Below are 20,913 nucleotides of genomic sequence, written 5' to 3'. Positions count from 1 at the left end.
TTGCTAGCAAGTGTTCCACCACTGGGCTGCACACCACCCTCCAGAATCTGGTTCTTAGTCCTTTGTCCGTGGTCTTTTTCTGTTCCCTTCCCTCTGGGGTTCTAGGATTCGGGGCAGTTGGCACCTAGCACCCAGCACCCTTGGCTCTGCCATGGGGGAGTTTTTCCTCTGAGTCCTCTCCTCTCTCGCTCAGCTCCCTGGAGCTGTCCATCCTGCCTCCTGAACGGGCCTCTGTCCTTTGTCCTCCACCTCTTCTCATCTCACTCTTTGTTTATTTTCTATGAGGATTCTTCAACTATCTTTCCTAAACTTCCTGCAGATTTTTTCGTTTCTGGGGGTTGTTCTTGTCCCCGAGACTCCTTTTTGTTTCTGCAGTGCTGCAGCCTCACAGTTGACCTGAGGGTTGCAGTGATGCAGATTCGTGCCTCTGTGGATCTGCGTTTCCTCCACGTTCTTTGCTGTTTGAGTCTCATGATGAGGTTTTCCATAGCTGTCTGCTGGCCCTTGGTCATCTGTCTGAAAGGAGTCCAAGTTAGACTCCGTTAGAGTCACCCAGGAGGCTGGCAACACATAGACTCAGTTTCTATCTGAGCAAGGAGCTGGGGCTTTTGGGGAGCTCCTGTGCCCCCGCCCCTGCCACCCCTGCCTCCCCTGCCCCGAAGAGCCCATTTGAAGAACCTCTGGTACGGATTGGGTGGCTGTCCTGTTGGAAGTGCTTTGGGATAGCTTCGTCTCCCTGTTGAGCTGATGGCAGGACTCTAGGCTTGCCCTCTGTGAGCCAGTACTCATGCCCACCAGCAGAGGTGTGTGGCCCTGGGGACCTGCAGACATGGCCTTCCCTCACCAGAGGCTGCCCCTAAGGGGCTGCCACCCACTCGCCTCCTTCCCACGATCAGCTTGCCCTGCCTAGGGCCTCTCTCTTGTGTGTGTTGCCCTTTGCTGAGCTTTGGGAGACCCTGGGGTCCAAGACTGTGGCTGCAGTCAGCTAGCTCAGTTGTCTTTCGCATTTTAGCTTTCAGAACTTGCTGCTCTTGTCTCTCAGAGATCTTGTGGATTTGTGTCTTTAAAAAGGTGGCTCTTTCTGGCCTGGGTCCACAGTCCACTGCCTTCCTGGAAGCATTTCCTCTTCTCTGATGGGAGGTTGGGTTTTTATTTGATTGTCATGTTGAGGATTTGTTATACAGTTGAACTGTATTTGTCCAGTCATTAGTTTCTGGATTTTTCTGCTTTGCAGCATAAAGAACATGGTTGTTGTGTGTCTTATAAACTTGCTAGTTGGTTAAGATATCATTTTAAAGGTAAAAATTAATAGTATTAACTTGAACTGTGTTACAGTGCACTGTATTTGCTCATTAGACATTTTACCTAATAATTCTAAACGTAAGTGGAAGTTGTTTATCAGGGTGGATTGTTATGCTTGCTTCCCCTGTGCTCTCTGGTGGGACCACAGCCAGTTAGCCTTGGGGTGACCATGCTTTCATCTCTTATACATAACCGTGGCTTTGAGGTTGAGCAGATAGTCTGGACTTAGCTGCTTACGTTGGATCCTGAGGACCACTCCAGGCTCAGTGGTCATGGGGCGCACCCCCGTGTGTGTGGTCCTGCTCATGGCTGTTATTTATTTGTGGCAGAGGCTGCAGAGCAGTGGCAGTGTGGGAAAAGACAAGAGGTGGTGGTGGGGAGAACGGGGCAGGCAGTGAGCTTTGACAGCGTGTGAACTGCTGTCTACCAGGGAAGCCTGTACAGACACAGTGCCCAGCCACGCAGGTACCCTGTGCCTGGCACATTCTGAAGTTCCACATTGCAGAAGCAGGGTGCAGCAGGTGTGGAGCTGAACGCACACATAGAGGAACAGGTTGCTTCAGCTAAGGGTAGGGACGGCCCTCCCAAAAGCCAAGTTCACACTCCAGCCAGGGCCACCCCGACAGGCAGGCCTTTAGAGGATCAGGCTGCAGTGTTAAGTCTCTTCTATACGCTGCCCACATGCCATTGGTGACTCCCAAGGGCTGGCCAGACACTGGATAGAGGGAGACCCTCCACTGAGGGGCATGAAGGAGACTTGTCTGTCTCCCTGGTAAGTTGAGAAGATCCTCATTGTGGTGTTTCTCAGGAACACAGCCATCACCCTACCTCTGCCGTCTCCCTCTTGACCCAGCCCGACCAGAACTGGTATGCTTCCTCCTCTCACTCTCTGTTCTCAGGCGCATCTAGGATGGGTGGAGTTCATAAGGGTGGGCCATGGGCTTCACACTGAATTCAAGTCCAGCCCAATGCAGAGGTGAGGTGTGTCTTTGAGAAGCGCCTCTTAAAAATGAGATAAGCAGGGGCTGGGGTTGTGGCTCAGTGGTAAAGCAATTGCCTAGCACTGGTGACGCCCTGGGTTCAATCCTCAGCACCACATAAAAATAAATAATTAAATAAAGGTTGAATTCATTAAAAAAATAAAAAAGAAAAGAAAAAATGAGATAAGTAATATCTAGTTAGATTGCAGGTGAAACTCTCACAGGTGTAAATAATTGTAGTAAACCCCTGTCGTTTCTAAGAGTTGGGAAGAATTGTGTATCTTGCAGGTTCAATACTTGTCATAAAGGGCAGTGTAACTCTAAAGTGCATGTCCTGCTACATTCCAGGGGCCACTGCCACCCTACCACATCAGCCTGTGTGCTTCCTTTCACTGAACCACACCAGTCTCAAGGAGGAGTTTTTATTAGCATCTTTCTTAAGAGGGATGGTCAGCATTTTCTCACTTAAAAATGTGGCATTTCTGTGAATTATTAGTTCATATTCTTTGCCCATTTGTCTTTGGAGAGTTCTTCTTTTTACTCATTTTCTTTTTTCTTGGATGAAGGTGATACCAGGGATTTAACTCAGGGGCACTCAGCCACTGAGCCACATCCCCAGCATTCAGCCCTATTGTGTATTTTATTTAGAGACAGAGTCTCACTGAGCTTAGAGCCTCGCTGTTGCTGATGCTGGCTTTGAACTTGTGATCCTCTTGTCTCAGCCTCCTGAGCTGCTGGGATTGCAGGCGTGCACCGCCGCACCCGACCTCATTTCCTCTGTTTTAATATATGCTTTTTTATGACCAAGTAGAGGTGCTGTAAATATTGATACTTTAAATTTTTAATTTTTTTGCACCTAAGTTTCATTTCATTTCTCAGCCTTCCCACTCTGAAGTTTTTTGTTTGTTTTTTGCCCCCTTCAGGGATTTCATGTTTAGGTAGACTATATTTCAGTCTAAGATGAGTCTTAACTGGATATTTCCAGGAGCCTACCTAGTTGCCCCAGGATCTTGTCCCCACTGATGGCCAATGCTGTTCCTCGCATACTCAGTTTTCATCTGTTAGGTGATTTCTGCACCCTTTATTCTGTCCATGAGCATCTCCTCATTTATGTTTTTGGAGTTTTGTAGCAAATCTGGAACCTGGTGATACCAACCTCACATTTTCCCATATTATTTTTCTTCATTTTTAATTTATTGGGAAAATTCCATTTGTAGTAAGTCATTCTCTTTTAAAGTTTTTGCTTAATGTAGAGTTGACATTTTATCATCTTAGATCATCTTACCTAGCATCGATGCCTTTTTGTTTGGCTACACTGTTTACTTAGCATATTATTCTGTAATCTTTCATGTTCACTGATAATTTATTCCTGCTCACTGCAGTCATTTCATTACTGATATAAGAGAAAAGAGTCATCTGTTCCATCGTACGTTCTAACCAGCCGCTACTGGAGCAGAGAGAGAGGTGTGCTGTCTACTTCCCTTGTGCTGGGAGTGCTTCTCGGGGGCTGTCAGCTGCAGGTGGCCAGGCGCGTCGCCTACATGCATCATGCAGTGCTCCTTCCGCCTCTCTGCCTCACTTGGAAGTGTGCCCAGGTGGTAGGGGCAGTGAGCCCTCAGGAGCCAGATCCCGGGTCTGACCAGAGGTGTTCCCTGGGTTAAGGAACTTCTCCTTTCTGGACCTCTGGTTATCCATCTGCAAACAAGGGTTCAGCAAGTGGGGACAATGCAGAGCTAACACGTGTGAGCAACTGAGCAGTGGCCTGGCATGAAATACGTAGTAATGTTAGCTAATACTCACTTTTCCCCTTGAGCACAATACCAGCTGTGTATTATCATGTCACAGAGGCGACTCTTGGAGAACTGATTCTTCCTCTCCGTGGAATTTAGCAGGGAACACTGACCTGAGTAAAGTCAGGTGGGGCGTGTTTCTGTCTGTAGACTCAGTATTAACCCCATGCTGCATGTGATATGTCCTTGTCCTCTCACCAGGTGGGCTGGATGACACTCTGCACACCATTATTGATTATGCCTGTGAGCAGAACATCCCCTTTGTGTTTGCTCTCAACCGCAAGGCTCTAGGGCGCAGTTTGAACAAAGCAGTTCCTGTCAGCGTTGTGGGGATCTTCAGCTATGACGGGGCCCAGGTGAGAAGGGGCTCAAGTCTCATTGGTCCCTGCCCATGGGAGGAAGTTGGGGAAGAGTAGACCACGTACCTGCCTGCAGGATAGTCCTGAACCCCTGGAAGGTTGGCACTAAGAAGCCACCACTGAGGCAGAACCTTCTCAGTGGAGCAGTGGTCTCTGGCTCAAGGCTTACTGCCAACATAGAGGCTCTCACACAGGCCTGCGAAGTCAGCCTGGCCCACTCTTCAAGCAGAATCCTAACCACCTACAGGCCCAGAGGCCACGCTGCCCATGTTGCCCCTGCTCCCTGTGGAGGGTGCTGTAGAGTGTGCAGGGCAGCTCTGGGCATTCGGTGGACATCACCTGTGTGCTTTCACTTTGCTCAAGGACCAGTTCCATAAGATGGTCGAGCTGACGATGGCAGCCCGGCAGGCTTATAAGACCATGCTAGAAAACGTGCAGCAGGAGCTGTCCGGAGAGCCCAGGCCTCAGACTCCTCCCAGCACCCCCAGTCAGGGCCCCTCCGCCACCACTGGAGAAGAAGAACCGCACTACAGTGAGTGCTCGGGGATGGTCTGGTGTCGGGGTGAGTGTCCTGGAAGTTGCTTGTCAACTTTAATCAGGGTCCTTAGGAGAGCAGCTTGGTACCAGTGCTACAAGACCGTCTGCAGTGGGGTGTGGAAGGCCCGCCCAAGACCCACAGCAGTAGGGCCAGTGGTCCAGGCCATTGCCTGTGGGATGTTAATTATCCGACTTTGGAAGTTGTTTCAGACAGGCTTCAACAGAGGGGTCCTTAAGGGAACTTCTTCCTCCCACCTTGGGAGGCTGAGTTTCTCAAGATCATTAGTCACTGAGGTGTGCTCCCACAGGGTATGATTGGTGCCGTGCCTTGTTGGGGTACTTGGCCCAGCAGGAGGGGAGGAGCGAGGTGGAGCCTGCTGGAGACTCGCCTGAACAAAGCGAGCGCTGTACTGGCAGCGTCTGTCACTTGCTCCACCACGCTGATGGTTTCTGATGGAGGAATTCTGTGACTTGTCATGTCTGCTCATCACTTGCGCTGTTTTCCTATTTTAGTTGAAATTTGGAGAAAGCATCTGGAAGCATACAGTCAACATGCCTCGGAAGTAGAAGACTCCCTGGAGGCTTCAACCTCTCAGATGATGAACTTGAATTTATAAGAAAAGAGTTCTTCCTTGTGTGTCTTTGTGTTTGGGGCAAGGAGGGAGGAGGCTTGAAAAGACTTTGGGGCTTTTTCGTCTCAGTTTTTACTGACCCAATGTATTTTGTGTGACTGTTGAATTTGGAAATTAACCGGCATGAAAGTGCATGTGAACTGTGGTCATAGGCCCTCAAAGCAGTGAATCCCATCAAATGGATGCTCAGGTATATGGCAGAAATCTTGTCTGAAAGCTTGGTGAGGCAGCTCTGCCTTTCTGAGCATACTGTGGATCTGGAATGTGCTGGAAATGGGGTACTTGAGTACTGGGGCTCCAGGGAAATTTTGCATTGCAGCGTAACTGAGCCGTAACTGAACTGAGTGGGGTCTGCAGCAAGCAGCGGTTGTGCTCTTGCCTGCAGGGGGCCCATGGTGAGGTGACTGGGGGGAGGTGCCAATCCCTTCACAGGATCACTGACATAGGAGCAAGAGGGCACTGGGGAGGGCCCTTTCTCAGGGGACATAGCTCTTCACCTTAACCATAGAGAGGGTTTGCTAAAATGAGCCTCAGAAGGAAAATTGGTTTTCTAACCTGTGACGTTTTTAACCTGCATTATTCCTTTAGTCTTTATTTTCCAAAGAAGCAATGTACATTGAAATTCCTAGTTTCAGTTTAATAATCTACAAATCTTTCTTAAGTCAACATTTTCTGAATGTGGTTTCTGTCATAGAGGCCAGGGAACAGAGCTTACTTTCATATTTTCCCTGTAAGTAAGAGGGCATATTTATTTTGAATAAAGAGTGATTATTTAATCTTGTATCAGATTCTGGTGATCTCAGGCTCAACAGTGGACTCAGGCTTCCTGACCCTTCCTCCATCCTGATTTGTCCTTCTTGGACACTGGCCCTTGAACTGACAGGACCAAGCAGGGGGAACCCGGCGGCCCCTGGCTTAGAAGTAGTGACTGCTGAAGTCTCATTCCTGCTCACACCTGCAGGGCGGGGTCCTGCTCAGCCCCACTCCTCCCCACATGCATTATTTTGGCCAAAGTCAGTTACAGAAAAGGATTTTTACTGCTGCTTGCTTGTCAGGCAAACAGCTATTATTTTGATTCAACATTCTCTTAATTGAAATCATCTGTACCTAACATTGCACCTCTGAGAAGTGGCCTGTGATGAGCAAGGACAATTGAGCAAGTGAGTTACGAGTGGCATGCTGCCTCTTGGGAGCTCACGGTGACCAGGGTGTGCCCATTTGTACGTTCAGAGCTGCCTCAGTGTGGGAGATGGATGTGGGTAGCCAGGTTAGTAGCACAGAGGAGGGGTCTCCTGCGCCCCCACCACCACATCAGTAGGTAGCAAGTTGATTGTAGTGGGTTTGAAAATAGACTGCTTGAGAATCAAGCCCCCCAAATTAATTTGTGGGCAAAAATTTAAATAGCATGTCAACTAGAGTCAGCAGCTAAAATTTTAGAATTTGATCCAATAGAACAGTATCTTAAAATCTCTGTTGGAGGCAAAAGCCATTTGCCCAAAAGCCCTTCTTGGAGGTCTCCAGATCTGTTGTACTTGTTCTGCTAACACGGGCATAAATCCAGGTTCAGTAGAGGGAGGACGTGTGGTTGGATTTTAACCTCTCTCAGCTTCCAGAGGTTTCCTTCTCATTGGACTCAATCAGGTTGACAACTGAGGGTTCCCTCAGCATGCCATTGCTTTCTTGGCAGAGGAGGACTCCATTTGCAGCCAGCACCGCAGGTGACTTCAGCCAATGGCACCATGTAGGGTACTGGGGGCTCCAGGACTAGCATCAAACTGGACAGGCAGGCAGCTCCTGACTTTGAACAGTGCAAGAAATCAGATTCTCCCTCATGACCACATTTCCCAGCAGACCCTCCCTATTCCCTTAAACCTAAACTCCAGACTACAGGGAAGATACAGAAAATGCACCAAGGGACAGGTCCCAGCTGACAGCAGTTTCGTCAGTTGTTGGTCGTGGTTGAAGCCACATCCCTGCATGTGAATCACAGTGAAAGTTGATGGAGACTTAACGGGATTTTAAAGTTTCGTATTAAGATGGTTCTGCAAGCAAGATCTGTGTTCCTTGGCCTCGAGGGCGAGCAGGTGCCCAGGCAGTACCTGGCCCTCCATTCCATGGGGAGGAGAAGGGGACAGTGTGTGGCATCTTGGGCCCTGGCCTGAAACTCATCTGTGTCCAGGATCCTCGTTCATGCTGGATCGTCGTGAAGTTGCTGTCTGGAACATGCACGCTGATCCTATGCGATGGCTGGTCCCAGACTCCTCGGCTCCAGAGAGGAGGGACACAGAGCCAACTGTGGTGCAGCCAAGGTCTCAAGAGGAACACTTTATTTTTAACAGAGGTTTTGGTTTATAACAGCTATGAAAATCATCTGCCGACGAGAATTGACACGTCTCTGAGATTAAAGGCTAAGCAACTTCAGGGCCAGGCCTACACAAGTTCACACTCAGCGACAGGTTCAGAGTACAGCTGTAATAATTAGAGACCTGGAAGCAGGCATAACAAAGCACTCAGGACTCAGACCTTTGTCAGGAAAATTTAATATGGCACCAGGAGATTTGCATAATTGACCGGTTTGGCTTTCTACCTCAAGCCTGGTGTCCCATTGAGAAGCGGAGCACTTGTGGGTAAACACAGGCAGGAACCACGACACGTTAGAAAACAGAGCCCATGTTCTGAGGCGAGTGAAGAGCGGCACAGGTGGGACAGCTCCGCCCTGGCCCGGCCCTCCTCATCTCTCACGTCTTAGGCAAAGGACTCTTCCTTAGAATCTCACCCTCCCGTCCAGGGAGTGGACCTTGAAGTTAAATGGCTAGGTGTTTGGGTGGGCACAGCCGCTGACTTGACTTAATCTGTAAAACCAGTGGTGGGGGCTGGGCAGGAGCCCGCCAGCTCTCGGGTTGCAGGGTGGGTATAACCAAGTCCTAGGGATCCTGTAGGGGTGGCCACTAGGGGAGGAGGAGCCCTGACACTTGCTCTTTTGCGACAGCTGCCTTGGTTTACAGTTTCTAACCATCCTGGTCACCTGTTTCTGACAGGTCCTAAGCACCTAATTAAAGTAAGTTCCTGGTTACAGTCCCAGGCCCACTTGGGGTTCAGTGCTTCTCCACTACCCAGCGTCTGCAGGGACCAGTCAGGTGGTGTCCTGAAGGCTGTGTGCATAGCTGGTCAGGGTGCTGGGGCCTTCTTCAGGGGCGACCGTGGCTGGTGGCAGCAGGATCTGCTCAGGGTCTTGGCCGGAACGTTCCTCATGCCTAGAAGTTATCCTCGCTACAGCTTTCCTGCAAGAACAAGGTGGTCTCTGAATTCCTGCAGAGTGCTGTGTGGCCTGCTTTCTCCCACACTGTCACAGAGATAATGGTGAAGGCCTGACACTGGTGAGATTCCCCTTTGGGGTCCAAGGAGTGATTTTTCCCATAGATGTGAGAAATCCAAAGAGACCTCCCATTTGCCTAATTCCTGGTCCTGCTTCTTCAAACAGGCACTCTGCAGCCTGGACTGCTCACCCAGATGTCCCCAAGGGCTAGGAGGCGCTGCCTCTCCTCCAGTATGAAGGACCAGCTGTAAATGCCATCAGTTCTATTGGCAACAACTGCAGGAGCTTTCAGCAGCCGTTTAATCCACACCCTTCAAGACCCTTGGCCTGTGCTAGTGGGGACCTGTGTGGCAACACATCCAATAGCCTCTGGCTTTGCCTTCTGGTGGCAGCTAATAAAACACAGTGACTAGGAGCAAGGGCCAGACAGCCCCTGCCTATGTGGGGGAGTCTTGCCAGGGATGCCACTGTCCCATGGTTGCTGCAGCTGTGGTTCTGGGGACTGACCCTGCCAAGACTAGGTGTGGCGCATACCTCGCCCCAGAAACACCCAGCACAAGGAGGCAGCTCAACCTGTGTAGGTCTCCTGCACTCTTCAGAGAGCTCTGCAGTGCTTTGACATGTCCATGGGCAGCCACTGGACTGTGCCTGCCTCCCTGATCCTGCCTGACTTGGTCACCTTAAGGGTCTGTAGGTCCCCTGCAGCCTCAGTGACAGTACCCAGTATTGCCCCAGGGATGCAGTATTCAAAAAAACAGAGCCATTTGCATGCTGAGAGGCAGCAGGAAGGGCCCATTGACAGAATGGGGGCCCCTGAAGGATCCTTCCTATGGCCAAGTACATACCCAAGCTTTTCTCCAGCCCCGCATCAGCCGGTCATGCTCCCCGACCACAGCCCTCCAGGATGCCAGCTCCTTGCTCCACCTCTCCTGCTGGGCTGCCTCTGGAAGACAACCAGGTCTGTCAGCTCTGCCAGCCTTTGTAGCACTGTTGATGCTCACTGTCCACCAAAGCTGTGTCCCAGGCTAGATGGCCAGGGTGAGCCCAGCTCTGACCTGCACTCGTGGCCCAACCCCCCAGGAGGCCCCTTGCTGGGTGAGCAGGGCTCCCAGTGTCTGCTGGGGGCCAGCTGTGTTGCTTGGGTGAGTTGGGCCTTGCTTTTAGAGTGCCGACCATAGTCAGGATGTCCACCCTCCTCCTCTAGGCCACAACTTTGGTAGCAACTGCTCTCCAAGGCCACAGCAGCCCTGTCTGCGTCTCGCATGCCACCTCCTGTCCCTGCATGGCAGAGGGCTGACTTGCCACAGCCATGCCAGGTGGCACAGGTCACGAGACTCAAATGGTGAGGCTTGCAGCTTCCTTTAGTTCCCTCCAAACTAAAACATCTGACAGCATTTCAGGTAGCCAGCATGGCCATGGGCTTTGGAGACATTACGTCCCTTGCCACTTGGTCTCTGTGGCCTCCAAGTGTGTGGGCTTTATCCTGGACCCTGAAAACAAGTCACGAGCAGGACAGCCTTGGTGATAAACCTGACAGCCATGCAAGAAAGAACGACGTCATTTCCTGAACTACTGGCTTGACACTGACTTCAAAGGCAGGTTCTAAGAACACGAGTCCTTCAGGGGAGAAGCAGAACAGAACCCAGCAGTGCCCAGTGGTCAGTCACAGTGCCAGGTACCACACAGTCTGTGGCGCAGGCCTCCACAGAAGGACACAGCAGGTAGAAGTAAGTGCCCCCTCGGCAATCTAACTCAAAAGGGGCCCTGCAAGGACTCCTGATTTAGTGAAACTTGGGGTAAGCAGGGTGGGGGACGTCCTCCCCATGTTTCCTCTTGTTCTGTAAACACATCCTGTGGGGATGGGGATGACGGTGTCCTCCACCTGCCTCTTGGGGGCTTACAGTAACTGGGTATGAAGTCGCCTGTGTTCAAAGTCAAGTCCTGCTCTTTGCTGGCTGCTGGCTGACCTTGGGCAAGTCACTTGGCCTTTCTAGGCTTTGGTTTCATCACCTGCATCCATCTCATAAGAGAACTAGGTGCACTGAAAAGGACGGGCTTCAACCTCCTGGCAGCTCCTGGTGGTGACTACGTAGCCATCTGCTGACTCCTGACTCCACTCTCACAACTGATGAGTCCTTTTCCTGCTCACTCTGTTTCGTCCTGGCAGCAGCCTGTGGAGCAGGATGGCATGGGAATTCCATGGAAAGGTAGGGGACCGAAGTGCTGCAGGAGGGAGCCTGACAACTTTCCTCCCAAACCTCCACTGAAAGGACGATAGGGGACCACATCCCTGCATGTGAATCACAGTGAAAGTTGTGTGTGTGTGAGAGAGAGAGAGAGAGAGAGAGGGTGTATGCAAAGTGGCACAGCAGACCTGAGAAGGTGGGGCGCACGGCCAGGCACAGGGAAGCAGGGACTGCCTCAGAGCAATGCACTCGGCATCACCAGCCCCCTGCGGTGGGCAGAAGCAGGGTACTGAGGTGCACGTGGCTTCAGATGTCAGCTGCAGCACCCCGGAGCCCAGCCAGGACAAAGGACCACTGGAATGAGTGGCCACTTCCATGCCACTTGAGTGGGGCAATCTAGAGCCCCCAACCTTGACCCTTTGGGCCCTGCTACTGGCCCTGTGTGGGCTGCAGTTGCTTAGAAATGCTGAGTCCCAAGCTCCAGGTCAGACTATTCTAGCAAGAGCCTGCGGGGTAGAACATGCTGTGGAGAAGAGCTGGACTCAGGCGGCTCCCTCATTATGCCTGGGAGTCACCTGGACAGAGCCTGAGTCCCTCGTCACAGGAGCCAGAGACCACACCTTGTGGGAGAGCAACAGGCCAAGATGTGGGGATCAATACAATCAAGGATCAAACAACAACTTGAATGCACAGTCAAACAAAAAAGTAACTTGGAGAGAGAAGGAAACTTTGCAAAGCAACAGCAACAAAAATCCGGTCAATTCATCTGTTCTCAGCAAAGAGAAGATGCTGTATCTGTGAAACCATGCAGCACAAAGAACAGAAGAAGGCTCTGAGAAACCAAAAGGTGATCCTAGAAATGAAGACTCATGAAGGTTTGGAAACAGGAAGTAGAGGGGAAAAGTAGAGATGACAAGAAAAAGTTGGAACAGTAGAGGGGGAGCCCAAGTTGTGTCACCTCTTGGAAGTTCCAGAAAGAACAGAAGATGAAGAATAGTGACAGGTATTCATTAAAATGACACAGAATTGAAGGTCAGGGGTTTCCACATTTAAAAGGTGAGTAACAGCATGAAAAGACCAGGCCAGCATGAGATTTCAGTGCTGGAGAAAAGAGGTGAAAGAAGAAAACAGGAGATCACAAACCCTAGGGAAGCAAACAGGCTCCCAGAGAAACACAGTCCCCTGAAGGTGTGGAGCAGCCTCTCAGACACTGCAGGTAGTGACCTGCAGGTCAGAGTTAATGCCTGGCAGACTCAGGAGGGTGTCAAGACAAAGGGTTGAAAGGTCCTCACCTGCCTTTTCACAAACAGTGGAGTAAAGGGAACGCCTGGGAGACCCAGCACCTGTCTCAACAGGAGAGAAGGGAGCTTCCAGCCTCAGGCAAAGGCAGTCCCAGCAGGACACACCTGGGCACAGCATGCAGGCAGTTCGACAGGAGCTGGCCAGAAGGTTCTAGGGAGGCTAATGACACTGATGTCACTTGTGAAGGGATTTGGGCAACGGCAGAATCTGGTATTGAATTCGTGATTCAAGCAAATGGAAATCAGCACAGTGATTAACCACGGGGGGGGGGGGGGGGGCAGCTCAGGAAATGAGCCCTGAGGGCTCAGCAACCCGAACAACAAACACAATTCCCATGTGAGGAAGGGGGAGACTACTGGCAGTGGGCGTGTGTGCCTGTGTGCGCGCATGCGTGTGTGTGTGAGAGAAGAGTGAAGCAACTGCATCATCTCCGTGGAAAGCCAACAGGTAATCGCAAAACTGAAATGCCACCACCCAAGCGTGCTTTAGAGACCAGGGTGAACAGCGGTCACCGGCCTGCTGCACTCACCGGGTCTCATCACAGCGACCCGCACGTTCGAGGTCTGGTTCCCGGCCGAGGAGAGGGCGGAGCAGCGGTACTCCGTGCTCTCCTGGATGGCATCCCGCAGCCAGCTGAGCGCGTGGGCCCTCCCGTCGGGCAGCGCGTGGGTCTGCACGGGCACGCACGTCTCCAGGGCACGCCCATTCTTCTCCCAGACGAAGCGGATGTCTGCGGGACCTGTGGGTACGTGAGCATCTCTGCCTCTCCCCGAGCCCCACTAGGAGCCCATGCGAGCTGCCCCAGCAGGGGGCAGAGGTTACCCGGCTGCAGGGCCTTCTTCGGTCCCAGCCGGGCTGAAGGTGATTTGAGGCAGCTTCCAGTTCAGTCCTGGGCTTCCCTCCCACCAGGTGACCACCAGGAGAAAAGGGCTGCAGGTGTCCTGGACTCCCCTGCTCCACGGGCTTCCTGCTCCTCCACCTGGGGTGTCTTTATTCAAAACAGACCAGCACAGCCTGTGTCCCCAGGACACAGAGCCTGGGACCCCCGTTCCTGGTTGCACTGGGCACCCATGTACACTCCCCAGTGGCCGCCTTGAGACAATGCCTGGGGCTGGTCCATTCTGCAGATGGTTCTTAACCCTGGAATGGCATCCTGTCCCTCCCTGGTCCTGTGGCCACCTCTTTGAAAAGACCCCAAAGTTACTGCCATCCCCAGGGCCACAACTGCTCTCTATCACACCGACAGGCCCAGAACCTGGCCTGCCCCATGCCAGGAGCTCAGAGAGAGGGTTGGGGCTTGTCACCAGGGCACTGGGTAGGACCTTGAAAGCTTCTCTTGTCCAAAGGAGGCACGAGGACTTCGGGGAGGGCTTGGAGACACTTCCGACTGCAGAACTCAAGTCTTGGTTGGGCTTGGGCATGTCACCCCAGCATCCCCTCCACCCACTGGGCTCCACACCTCAGCAGGCCCTGGACTAAGGGAGAGCCAGGCGACAGCAGTCATGTTGACCGTCTGCGTCTTTATCTTAATTGCTTATTAAAGAAATGAAGGCTAGGGATACCTATTTAAAACTCTGACGTCTCACCGTCCAAGGTGGAGTCCTGCATCAGGCAACCCAGAAAGTGAGTGGGGCAGGAACAGGAGCCTTGGCCCAACCTCACCTGTGGAGGCTGGCCTCTCTCCAGGACCTCCCCAGACAACAGGCTATAGGTGGGAAGGTTGTGTGGCTCCAAGTACAGGAGGACTGAGGCCCAAGGCCAGGCCAACCTTGAAAGGTCACCCTCTGACCCCACATTCATTCCAGGTCAGCCAGGGTAGGGGCAATGAAGCCTTTGTGTGGGAAACCATTAGGAAGGTCCAGGTCCTGGTCCCAGAACCAGAGCCAGCAGTGCCCTCAGCAAGTCACCTTGCCGTGTGTCTAGCCTGTGAGCCTCAGAAACATCTGAGGCCAAGACTGCTGGCTATGCTGGGCAGGGCCCATTCCCTGAGCCCCAGAGGAAGCAAGCTGGGGCAGCTGCACCTTGGCGTGTTTCCACAGGGGCTCCAGCTCAGGACAGCAGAGGCAAGGGCTGGGGCCACTGGAGCCAGCGCAGCCGCTCAGCTCGCTCAACTGCGCAGGTGTGAGCAGGGGCTGCAGCTCGGCTGGTGTGGCTGGGAAAGGCCAGGACCCACGGGCAGCCCTGCACAGAAGTGTGGGAGTCACTTCTGGATGGGGTGGGGCTTGGGCCAGGCCCTGGCTCACGCTGACTCCTGCATGGCACGGCTGCCTGGGTTAGACTGGGTATCCCAACACTGGACAAGGGGGCCTCTCACCCAGGGCCCTCGCTCCCCAACACACCTGCTCTTCCTCCTCACCTTCCCACTCCCCAGAGGGGCTGAGAGGTCACCCAGACCAGTGCAGCCACAGCTAGTCCTGAGGGCAGCCCCCACTTGACCGTAACCCCTCGTGAGGATCAGTCTTCAGAAATCAGTTTCCCCAGATGCCTGTCCACCTGGAGTGGCAAAATGTGGTATCATGGAGGACACTCAGCAGGGAAAGAAGGAACCACCTACCTGTAACTAAAGTTCAAACACTAAGCAGGAAAAACAACACAGAGATGAAGGATTTCTGGTGTCCTCATGTGTGCCTCCGGGGTAGTGTAGGTGGGCAGGCGCAGGGGTCCGGAGGTGGGAGGACTCATACCTTCCATTCTGGTGCTGGCCAGAGAGGTGCTGGGTTTTTAAAGAAACAATTTTGCCAGGTACAGTGGCACAAGCCTCTAATCACAGTGCCTTAAGAGGCAGAGGCAAGAGAATTACAAGTTCAAGGCCAGCCTCTGCAACTTAGCAAGACGCTGTTTCAAAAAATAAAAAGGGCCAGGGATATGCCTAGCGGTTAAGTGCACCTAGGTTCAATTCCTGGTATTAAAAAAAAAATGATTCCTAATTTAACTAAGGTTACTTTTGTGATGAATTTTCCTGCTGGATCAACCTTGGCATCTGTCTTACTTTGTCCCATCCCTTCAACAATCCCCCACCCTTCAGGATCGTCAGAGCACTTCCAAGTGCCAGAGAAATGCAGATGCCTAACTGGACAATCTTAGGAACGGGTTCCAAGGCCATGATGGGAACATAGTCCCCAAGGCCCCCTTCTGTTCAAGGAGTTGGGAAATGTCCAGTGAGGAGGGGGTGCATACATGATGTGAAAACCACACTCATTCATTAGGAATCTCGATGAGAACATGTCAAAACAAAATGTGGTACTAAAGTGAAATGGGAAAATATGCAAGGGCCTGCATGTCGGTGTACGTATGTACGTAGACATGTCCATGCCCGTGTTGTATGTCCATGGACATGCACAGAAGAGGCCTAGGAATGGCTATGAGGATGGCTACAGTTGGGGTAGTTAAAATTTTTTCTTTGTGTTTTCTTAGGGTTTGTAAATTCACTATAACAGATATTGCTAAAATAATAAGTGCTAATTTGACAGATAGCCATACGCTCTGAGGGGAATTCTGAAAGTTGTTCCAAAAGCATTTTACACAGAAGCACATCTGGCCACGGCCCTTGTAAGCTTGTGTGTGGATATGAATTCTTTTTTTATTCAAAGTTTTTTCTAATCAGTGTTCTGAACTCTAACCCAGGTACCTCTGTTTATAAAAGTGTATGAATGCATGTCTACATTCATATCAACACATCTTTCTCTACGTATGTAGATGCCCATCCAATAGGGAATATCCATCTTGTCCCTCAGTATCAGCGAGGGATTGGGTCCCGAGGAGGCCACCATCCACAGCCATTAAGTCCCTCATAGAAATCAGGGGAGTGTTTGTGTACTCCTCGCGCTCACCCTCTCATACGCTCTGAAGTAGCTCCAGGTCATCTATAAAACCCAATATGAACGCTATGTGAGAAACTGTCACAGTGCATTGTCCACAGCAGTGACAAGCCTGTACGTACTCAGCATAGAAGCAATTTTTTTCTGGATATTTTTGATCCACAGTTGGTTGAGTGCATAGGTGTGGAAGTGGTGGGTACAGAGTTGACTATTTCCCCTGCTGCACGTCTTTCAGGATACCACAGTTTACTCAGCCCCTCCCCCAGCACCCAGCTAACATCTGACTTGATGAAACTGATCCTCTCGAGTCTGATGATCAAGTGATGAGGACTTTTCTTTGAATATCAGACACTAAAGTCAGTTCTAAAAAAAAAAAAAAAAAAAAAAAGCCCAGCCTCCTCCCTCATTCATCAGCACCACCCAACAGAAGCTTCTGGAAGGGTCTCATGACCAAACCCCAGGGATGAAGAATGGAGCCGAAATGGAGCACCTCCACCGCTACAACCCCATGCCCCATGGGTGGGGACCTCCAACTGTGAGATCCCCCCAAGACCCACTCCTGGGGCAGCATGGAACACGCCAGGTACATACCCTGCCATCAAGAGGACGCGCGCCCTAATATTACTTAAAAATGTGCTAACTCATAAAACACAAAAGATGTTAAAGAAGTACTTACGTTCCATTCATTCTTTTTAAACTAGCCACCTCATTCTGAATGCAGAGATTAAAGAGAGAGGGAAAGTAGAGTTAAAACCAGCCTACAGAACCATCCCTTCAGCGCCATGCCATCAGTGGGGACAGGGGAGGTGGCTACAAAACTGAATCTGTCCCCCAGGGGCTGGCTCAGGCATGTCTGGGTGCTGGGCGCATCTTTCTCGCACCTTCCAGCTGGGCTCTGCTGAAAGCACCACTCGTGCCTTGGGCCAACATGCTCTGAATCCCCCACCATCCAATCCTACCAGTTCAAGGTCAGCCAAGCTGGGTGCCACCCTGTCTCCCCCAGCAGCCCCTGAGAAGTGGGTCAGGCAGAAGACTCAGTCTGGCACAGCAGTGACCAAGCCACCATCAACCTGGACATGTTCCTGGCATCAAGTGAGTGGACACCCGTCATTGTCTGACCTTCAGAGGGAAACTGCTCTGGCTAGGAGGGATCTGACTTGATGGCTACCTGACCTCTGTCCCCAACATGACAAAGGCCAGGCTTATCCATGTCCTGCGAATCTCTACTCCAGCTCTGGAAAGGATCTTGAAGCTTCCTGCAGATTTGGGCTCAGCACCGTCATCCTGTGCCCATCCGCCCGTGCCACCCCATAGGACTGAGGGTGCCTTGCAGATGTGACTGGAGGCTCACAGCTGCTTCTGCTGCAACACACCAGCCTCCTTCCAGCAATGGCCTCCCTGGGGGAGGCTGACAGGCCTGGAGCTCTGAGGCCCTGAGAAGGGTCAAATGTGAGAGACCCATCCCAGGCCACTCCCCCAGCGAGTGCCACACTGCTGTTCTGTGTGGCACCTGTGTCCTCCCAGTGGTCACCCTGTATGCAGCCTGCCCTGTCTCCATGCTCAGGCCCAAGTGGCTCTCCTGCAGGTAACAGGATGACAGCTGCACCCCAGTGGGAGCTGTCCCCTGAGGACCCAGTGCAGGCTACTGAACATCACGGCCCATCCCTGCCAGAGCCCATTGCCAGGGTAGCCCCAATACCCACTCCCCCAGCCTCTCTTCTCAAAGACTCTCTGGCCTACTTGCCCACCATTGGGCCCCTCCCTGGGGCAGGGTCTCTTCCTTTCCTGGGCAGGGGTTTCTGTCTCCTCCTCTTCCAGACTCTGCTCCTGTGGGAAGGGCAGTGTGGCCAGGGGTGTACCCTGAGGTCACCTGGTGGGCTGTCCTGCCCACTCTTCCCTGGAGGCCTGTCACTCCATCCTGCTTCACTCAGGCTCACTCTGAGCTGCCCAGGGGCCAGGGTGGAGCAGAAATGTCAACTTCTTCATTTTTTTTTCCCTTCCAGAAATTGTCTTTATACCTAAGAACTCATGAGCTGCTTCAGCAGCCACATCACATTGGCACAGCACTGTGTGGAGTGTGTGCCTCCAGCTCAGATGTCACCTTCTTTTGTCCTTGGCAGGCTAGGGTTCGGAGACACAGGTCAGAACTGAACCCCATCCGGGTCAAACTTCTGTTATCCCCAAGGGGATGGAGCCCAAGTCCCAAGTGTGCCAGGCCCCCTCTGCAGCCTTGATGATGGGCACTGACCAGAGGGACGGCCCTGAGCTTAACATTCCCCTAAGACACTCCAGATTCCAACCAGTGGTCAGGATGGCACCTGGAGGTCCTGGGAGGCGATGGCCAGTTGTCAACAGGGATTCTTGAGGAGCCTGGGCTCTGGGCCCTGGGTCCAGAGGAACCTGAGGATCAGCAGGCCCGCTGTGCAAAGCGATCCAGGCTCAGGACCCTGGGTGAACACAGCTCACTCCCCAAGAACACTCGTGATTCTCTAGTGTCTACCTGAGCTCAGCAAAGTCAATTCAGCTAACAGGCAGCCTGGAGCCAGGCATGGATCCCTTTATCAAAAGCCAGCAAATGTCACCAGGCACCTAGCCCAGAGCCTGCAGGCAAAAGCAGTCATGTGATCTTTACCACCTCCCAGCGAAGGGAAAGAACGGAGAGCCAGATGGCTGGAACATTTGTCAATGGCCACAGATAGGATCCTGGAGTGGGGAGAAAACCCTGGAGGGCGCCTTCCTAGTATGCCCCTACCTTCCTGGAGAAGGGGGCAAAGGCACAAAATGACCAGGAAAGGGGCCATCAAGGATGCTGAGGCTCCGGCCCCACCCACCCGGTGGCTCACAGAGGCCGCTGTGAGGGCTAAGGACAAGGGGGCTGGGGACTCAGAGCCTCGCAGGGTCTTGGGGTCTGCAGTGGGGAAAAGGGGTCTCTGTCCTGGTCTCCAGTGCCCCAGTTCCTCAGCTCTCCTCCTCTGGGGCTCTCAGCCCCTTCCCAAACTGCCAGTGTCTTGAGGCCACCTGAACAATGACCCCAAGAACCCAGGTCCTAATTCCTGGAGCCTCACACTGGCAAAAGACACTCTGCAGATGTGACTATGGAACAGGTCTTGAGACGGACATTGATATCACCCTGGATAATCTGGTGGGCCTGGCTGTGCGGGGTGTGGTTGTGCCTGTAGTGTGTGTGTGTGTGATGCAGATGTGTGGTTTGTGTTCCTTCCTGTCCCCCGCGGTGGCAGCACGGTGAATACTGCTTGGGAAGCAATCACAGCGCACTGCAGGGCAGTCCCCAGGGAAGCAATCACAGCGCACTGCAGGGCAGTCCCCAGGCGCTTGGGTCTCATTTAGTGCCTCAGGCCACTGTGAGCTGCTCCAGGGCCTGGTGGCGCCCTGGTCTCCAAGGACTCAGGCATGAAGGCTGAGGAAGGGCAGAGCATGCTCTGCCCAGCATTCCTGTCAGTAAGCTCAGAGGCCACTGGGGGCTCAGGGACCAGGCCAGGCTCACTCTTCCAGTCGCCATGCTTGGGGCCCACTCTGGAGTCACCTGAGACCACCTGTCCTGTGGAAGGGCATCCTAACTGCTGTCCCGCCACAGGAGACATCCACGTACCCAGCCTGCACAGCTGCTCCTCACCCCGCCACTCCACGTCAGGCCTCCCTCCGCTGGCAACTCTCCCTCCGCAGACCATGGGACATTTCAGGTGGACCCACCCTGACCCCTTTCAGCAAGGCTCTGGCCTCCCCCCTCCTACATGGCTGAGTCCACAGGGATACGTCCCAACCCCTGGCTTGGAGCATGTCGGCAGGTGGGACTGTCTCCAGGTGCCACACAGGCCCTGGGTGGGAGCAGGGGAGGCCCTTTCCTCAAGGACAGGCCTGGCCTTTGGCCAGCGAGACTCTCCCTGAGATGAAGGGTCTCCCAGTAGAGCTGGCAGGAAGCAGCCGGGGAACTGCAGATTCCACATTCACCCTCTCTGTAAGTTCCCATCCTAGAAACCCTCTGCTAGGCCCTCAGACAGCCCCAAGCCACTTAGGACAATTACCACAGAAAAGCTGTTTAGGGAAAGGGGAAAAACTGTCAGGGTTCCAACCCCCCACCCCTTGCCTGGAGGCAGCAGGCGGAGGCTGGGAGAAGGCTCTGCATAGAGGGAAGCCTGCGCCTTCAACCTTCGGAGCCTGGGCCTCACCTGGAATAGCATCTGCTGCTTCCTCGGGGTCAGTGCCAAAGACAGAACACAAGGCACAGCTCCAGTTGCTCCTAGAGGCCACACCAGGGACTCTGCTCCTGGAGCAAGCTCAGCCTGCAGGCCCCATGGGTCCCTCTGGGTGCACCACAGGCCAAGCCTGCCCGGGATTTGATCCTCTCTGCACAGGACCAAGGCCAGCCACCCTTTCCACCCTTTCCACGGAGAACCCCACAAATGAGGCTACAAGGGAACAGAAAACAAGGGTCCCAGATGAAGCCAAATGTTTCTGGATGGAGAATAACGACCACAGGAGGAGGAGGGCAGAGGAGACTGGAGCCTGTTTCCAGTCTGGTTCCCCATCCCTTCCAGGTTAGGCTCCTCCATCCCCCAGTTCTCGGCCATGCCCTGAACACTGCTGACCGCAGCTGCACTTCACAGATGCCTGGCCACCAGCTTCCTGTTAGGTCTGGTCCTGGGAGCACTGACAGGAGACAGGAGTCGGAA

At 52.9% G+C, this 20,913-nt stretch overlaps 2 protein-coding genes across 7 annotated transcripts in view; one reads left to right on the top strand and one right to left on the bottom strand.

Moving 5' to 3' along the window:
* Secisbp2 (SECIS binding protein 2) overlaps positions 1-6,381 on the top strand; it is a 37,229-nt gene extending 30,848 nt beyond the window's left edge. For all 4 annotated transcript variants that reach the window (XM_046454092.2, XM_046454085.2, XM_058582792.1 and 1 more), the window contains 3 exons: positions 4,274-4,428; positions 4,795-4,963; positions 5,482-6,381. In XM_046454092.2, the coding sequence (XP_046310048.1) occupies positions 4,274-4,428; positions 4,795-4,963; positions 5,482-5,585 (428 nt within the window). In that variant the 3' untranslated portion in view covers positions 5,586-6,381. The remainder of the gene's footprint in view (positions 1-4,273; positions 4,429-4,794; positions 4,964-5,481) is intronic.
* A 1,743-nt stretch (positions 6,382-8,124) lies between these two features.
* Positions 8,125-20,913, bottom strand: part of Sema4d (semaphorin 4D) — a 114,406-nt gene continuing 101,617 nt past the window's right edge. Inside the window, exons 17-20 of one of the 3 annotated variants that reach the window (XM_058582780.1) lie at positions 12,934-13,143; positions 12,395-12,445; positions 9,762-9,859; positions 8,125-8,881 (exon numbers count right to left, since the gene is read on the bottom strand). In XM_058582780.1, coding sequence (XP_058438763.1) covers positions 8,855-8,881; positions 9,762-9,859; positions 12,395-12,445; positions 12,934-13,143 — 386 coding nt within the window. In that variant the 3' untranslated portion in view covers positions 8,125-8,854. Of the gene's footprint in view, positions 8,882-9,761; positions 9,860-11,046; positions 11,088-12,394; positions 12,446-12,933; positions 13,144-20,913 lie in introns of those variants that run through there. The other 2 variants (XM_058582782.1, XM_058582785.1) reach the window with 2 other exon arrangements.

This window comes from Marmota monax, unplaced genomic scaffold, assembly GCF_021218885.2.
Source record: "Marmota monax isolate L192 unplaced genomic scaffold, Marmota_monax_Labrador192_F-V1.1 WCK01_AAM20220418_F8-fsc00217, whole genome shotgun sequence".
NCBI classification, from domain to species: Eukaryota; Metazoa; Chordata; class Mammalia; order Rodentia; family Sciuridae; genus Marmota; species Marmota monax.
This window is presented reverse-complemented; position numbering and strand designations above follow the sequence as displayed.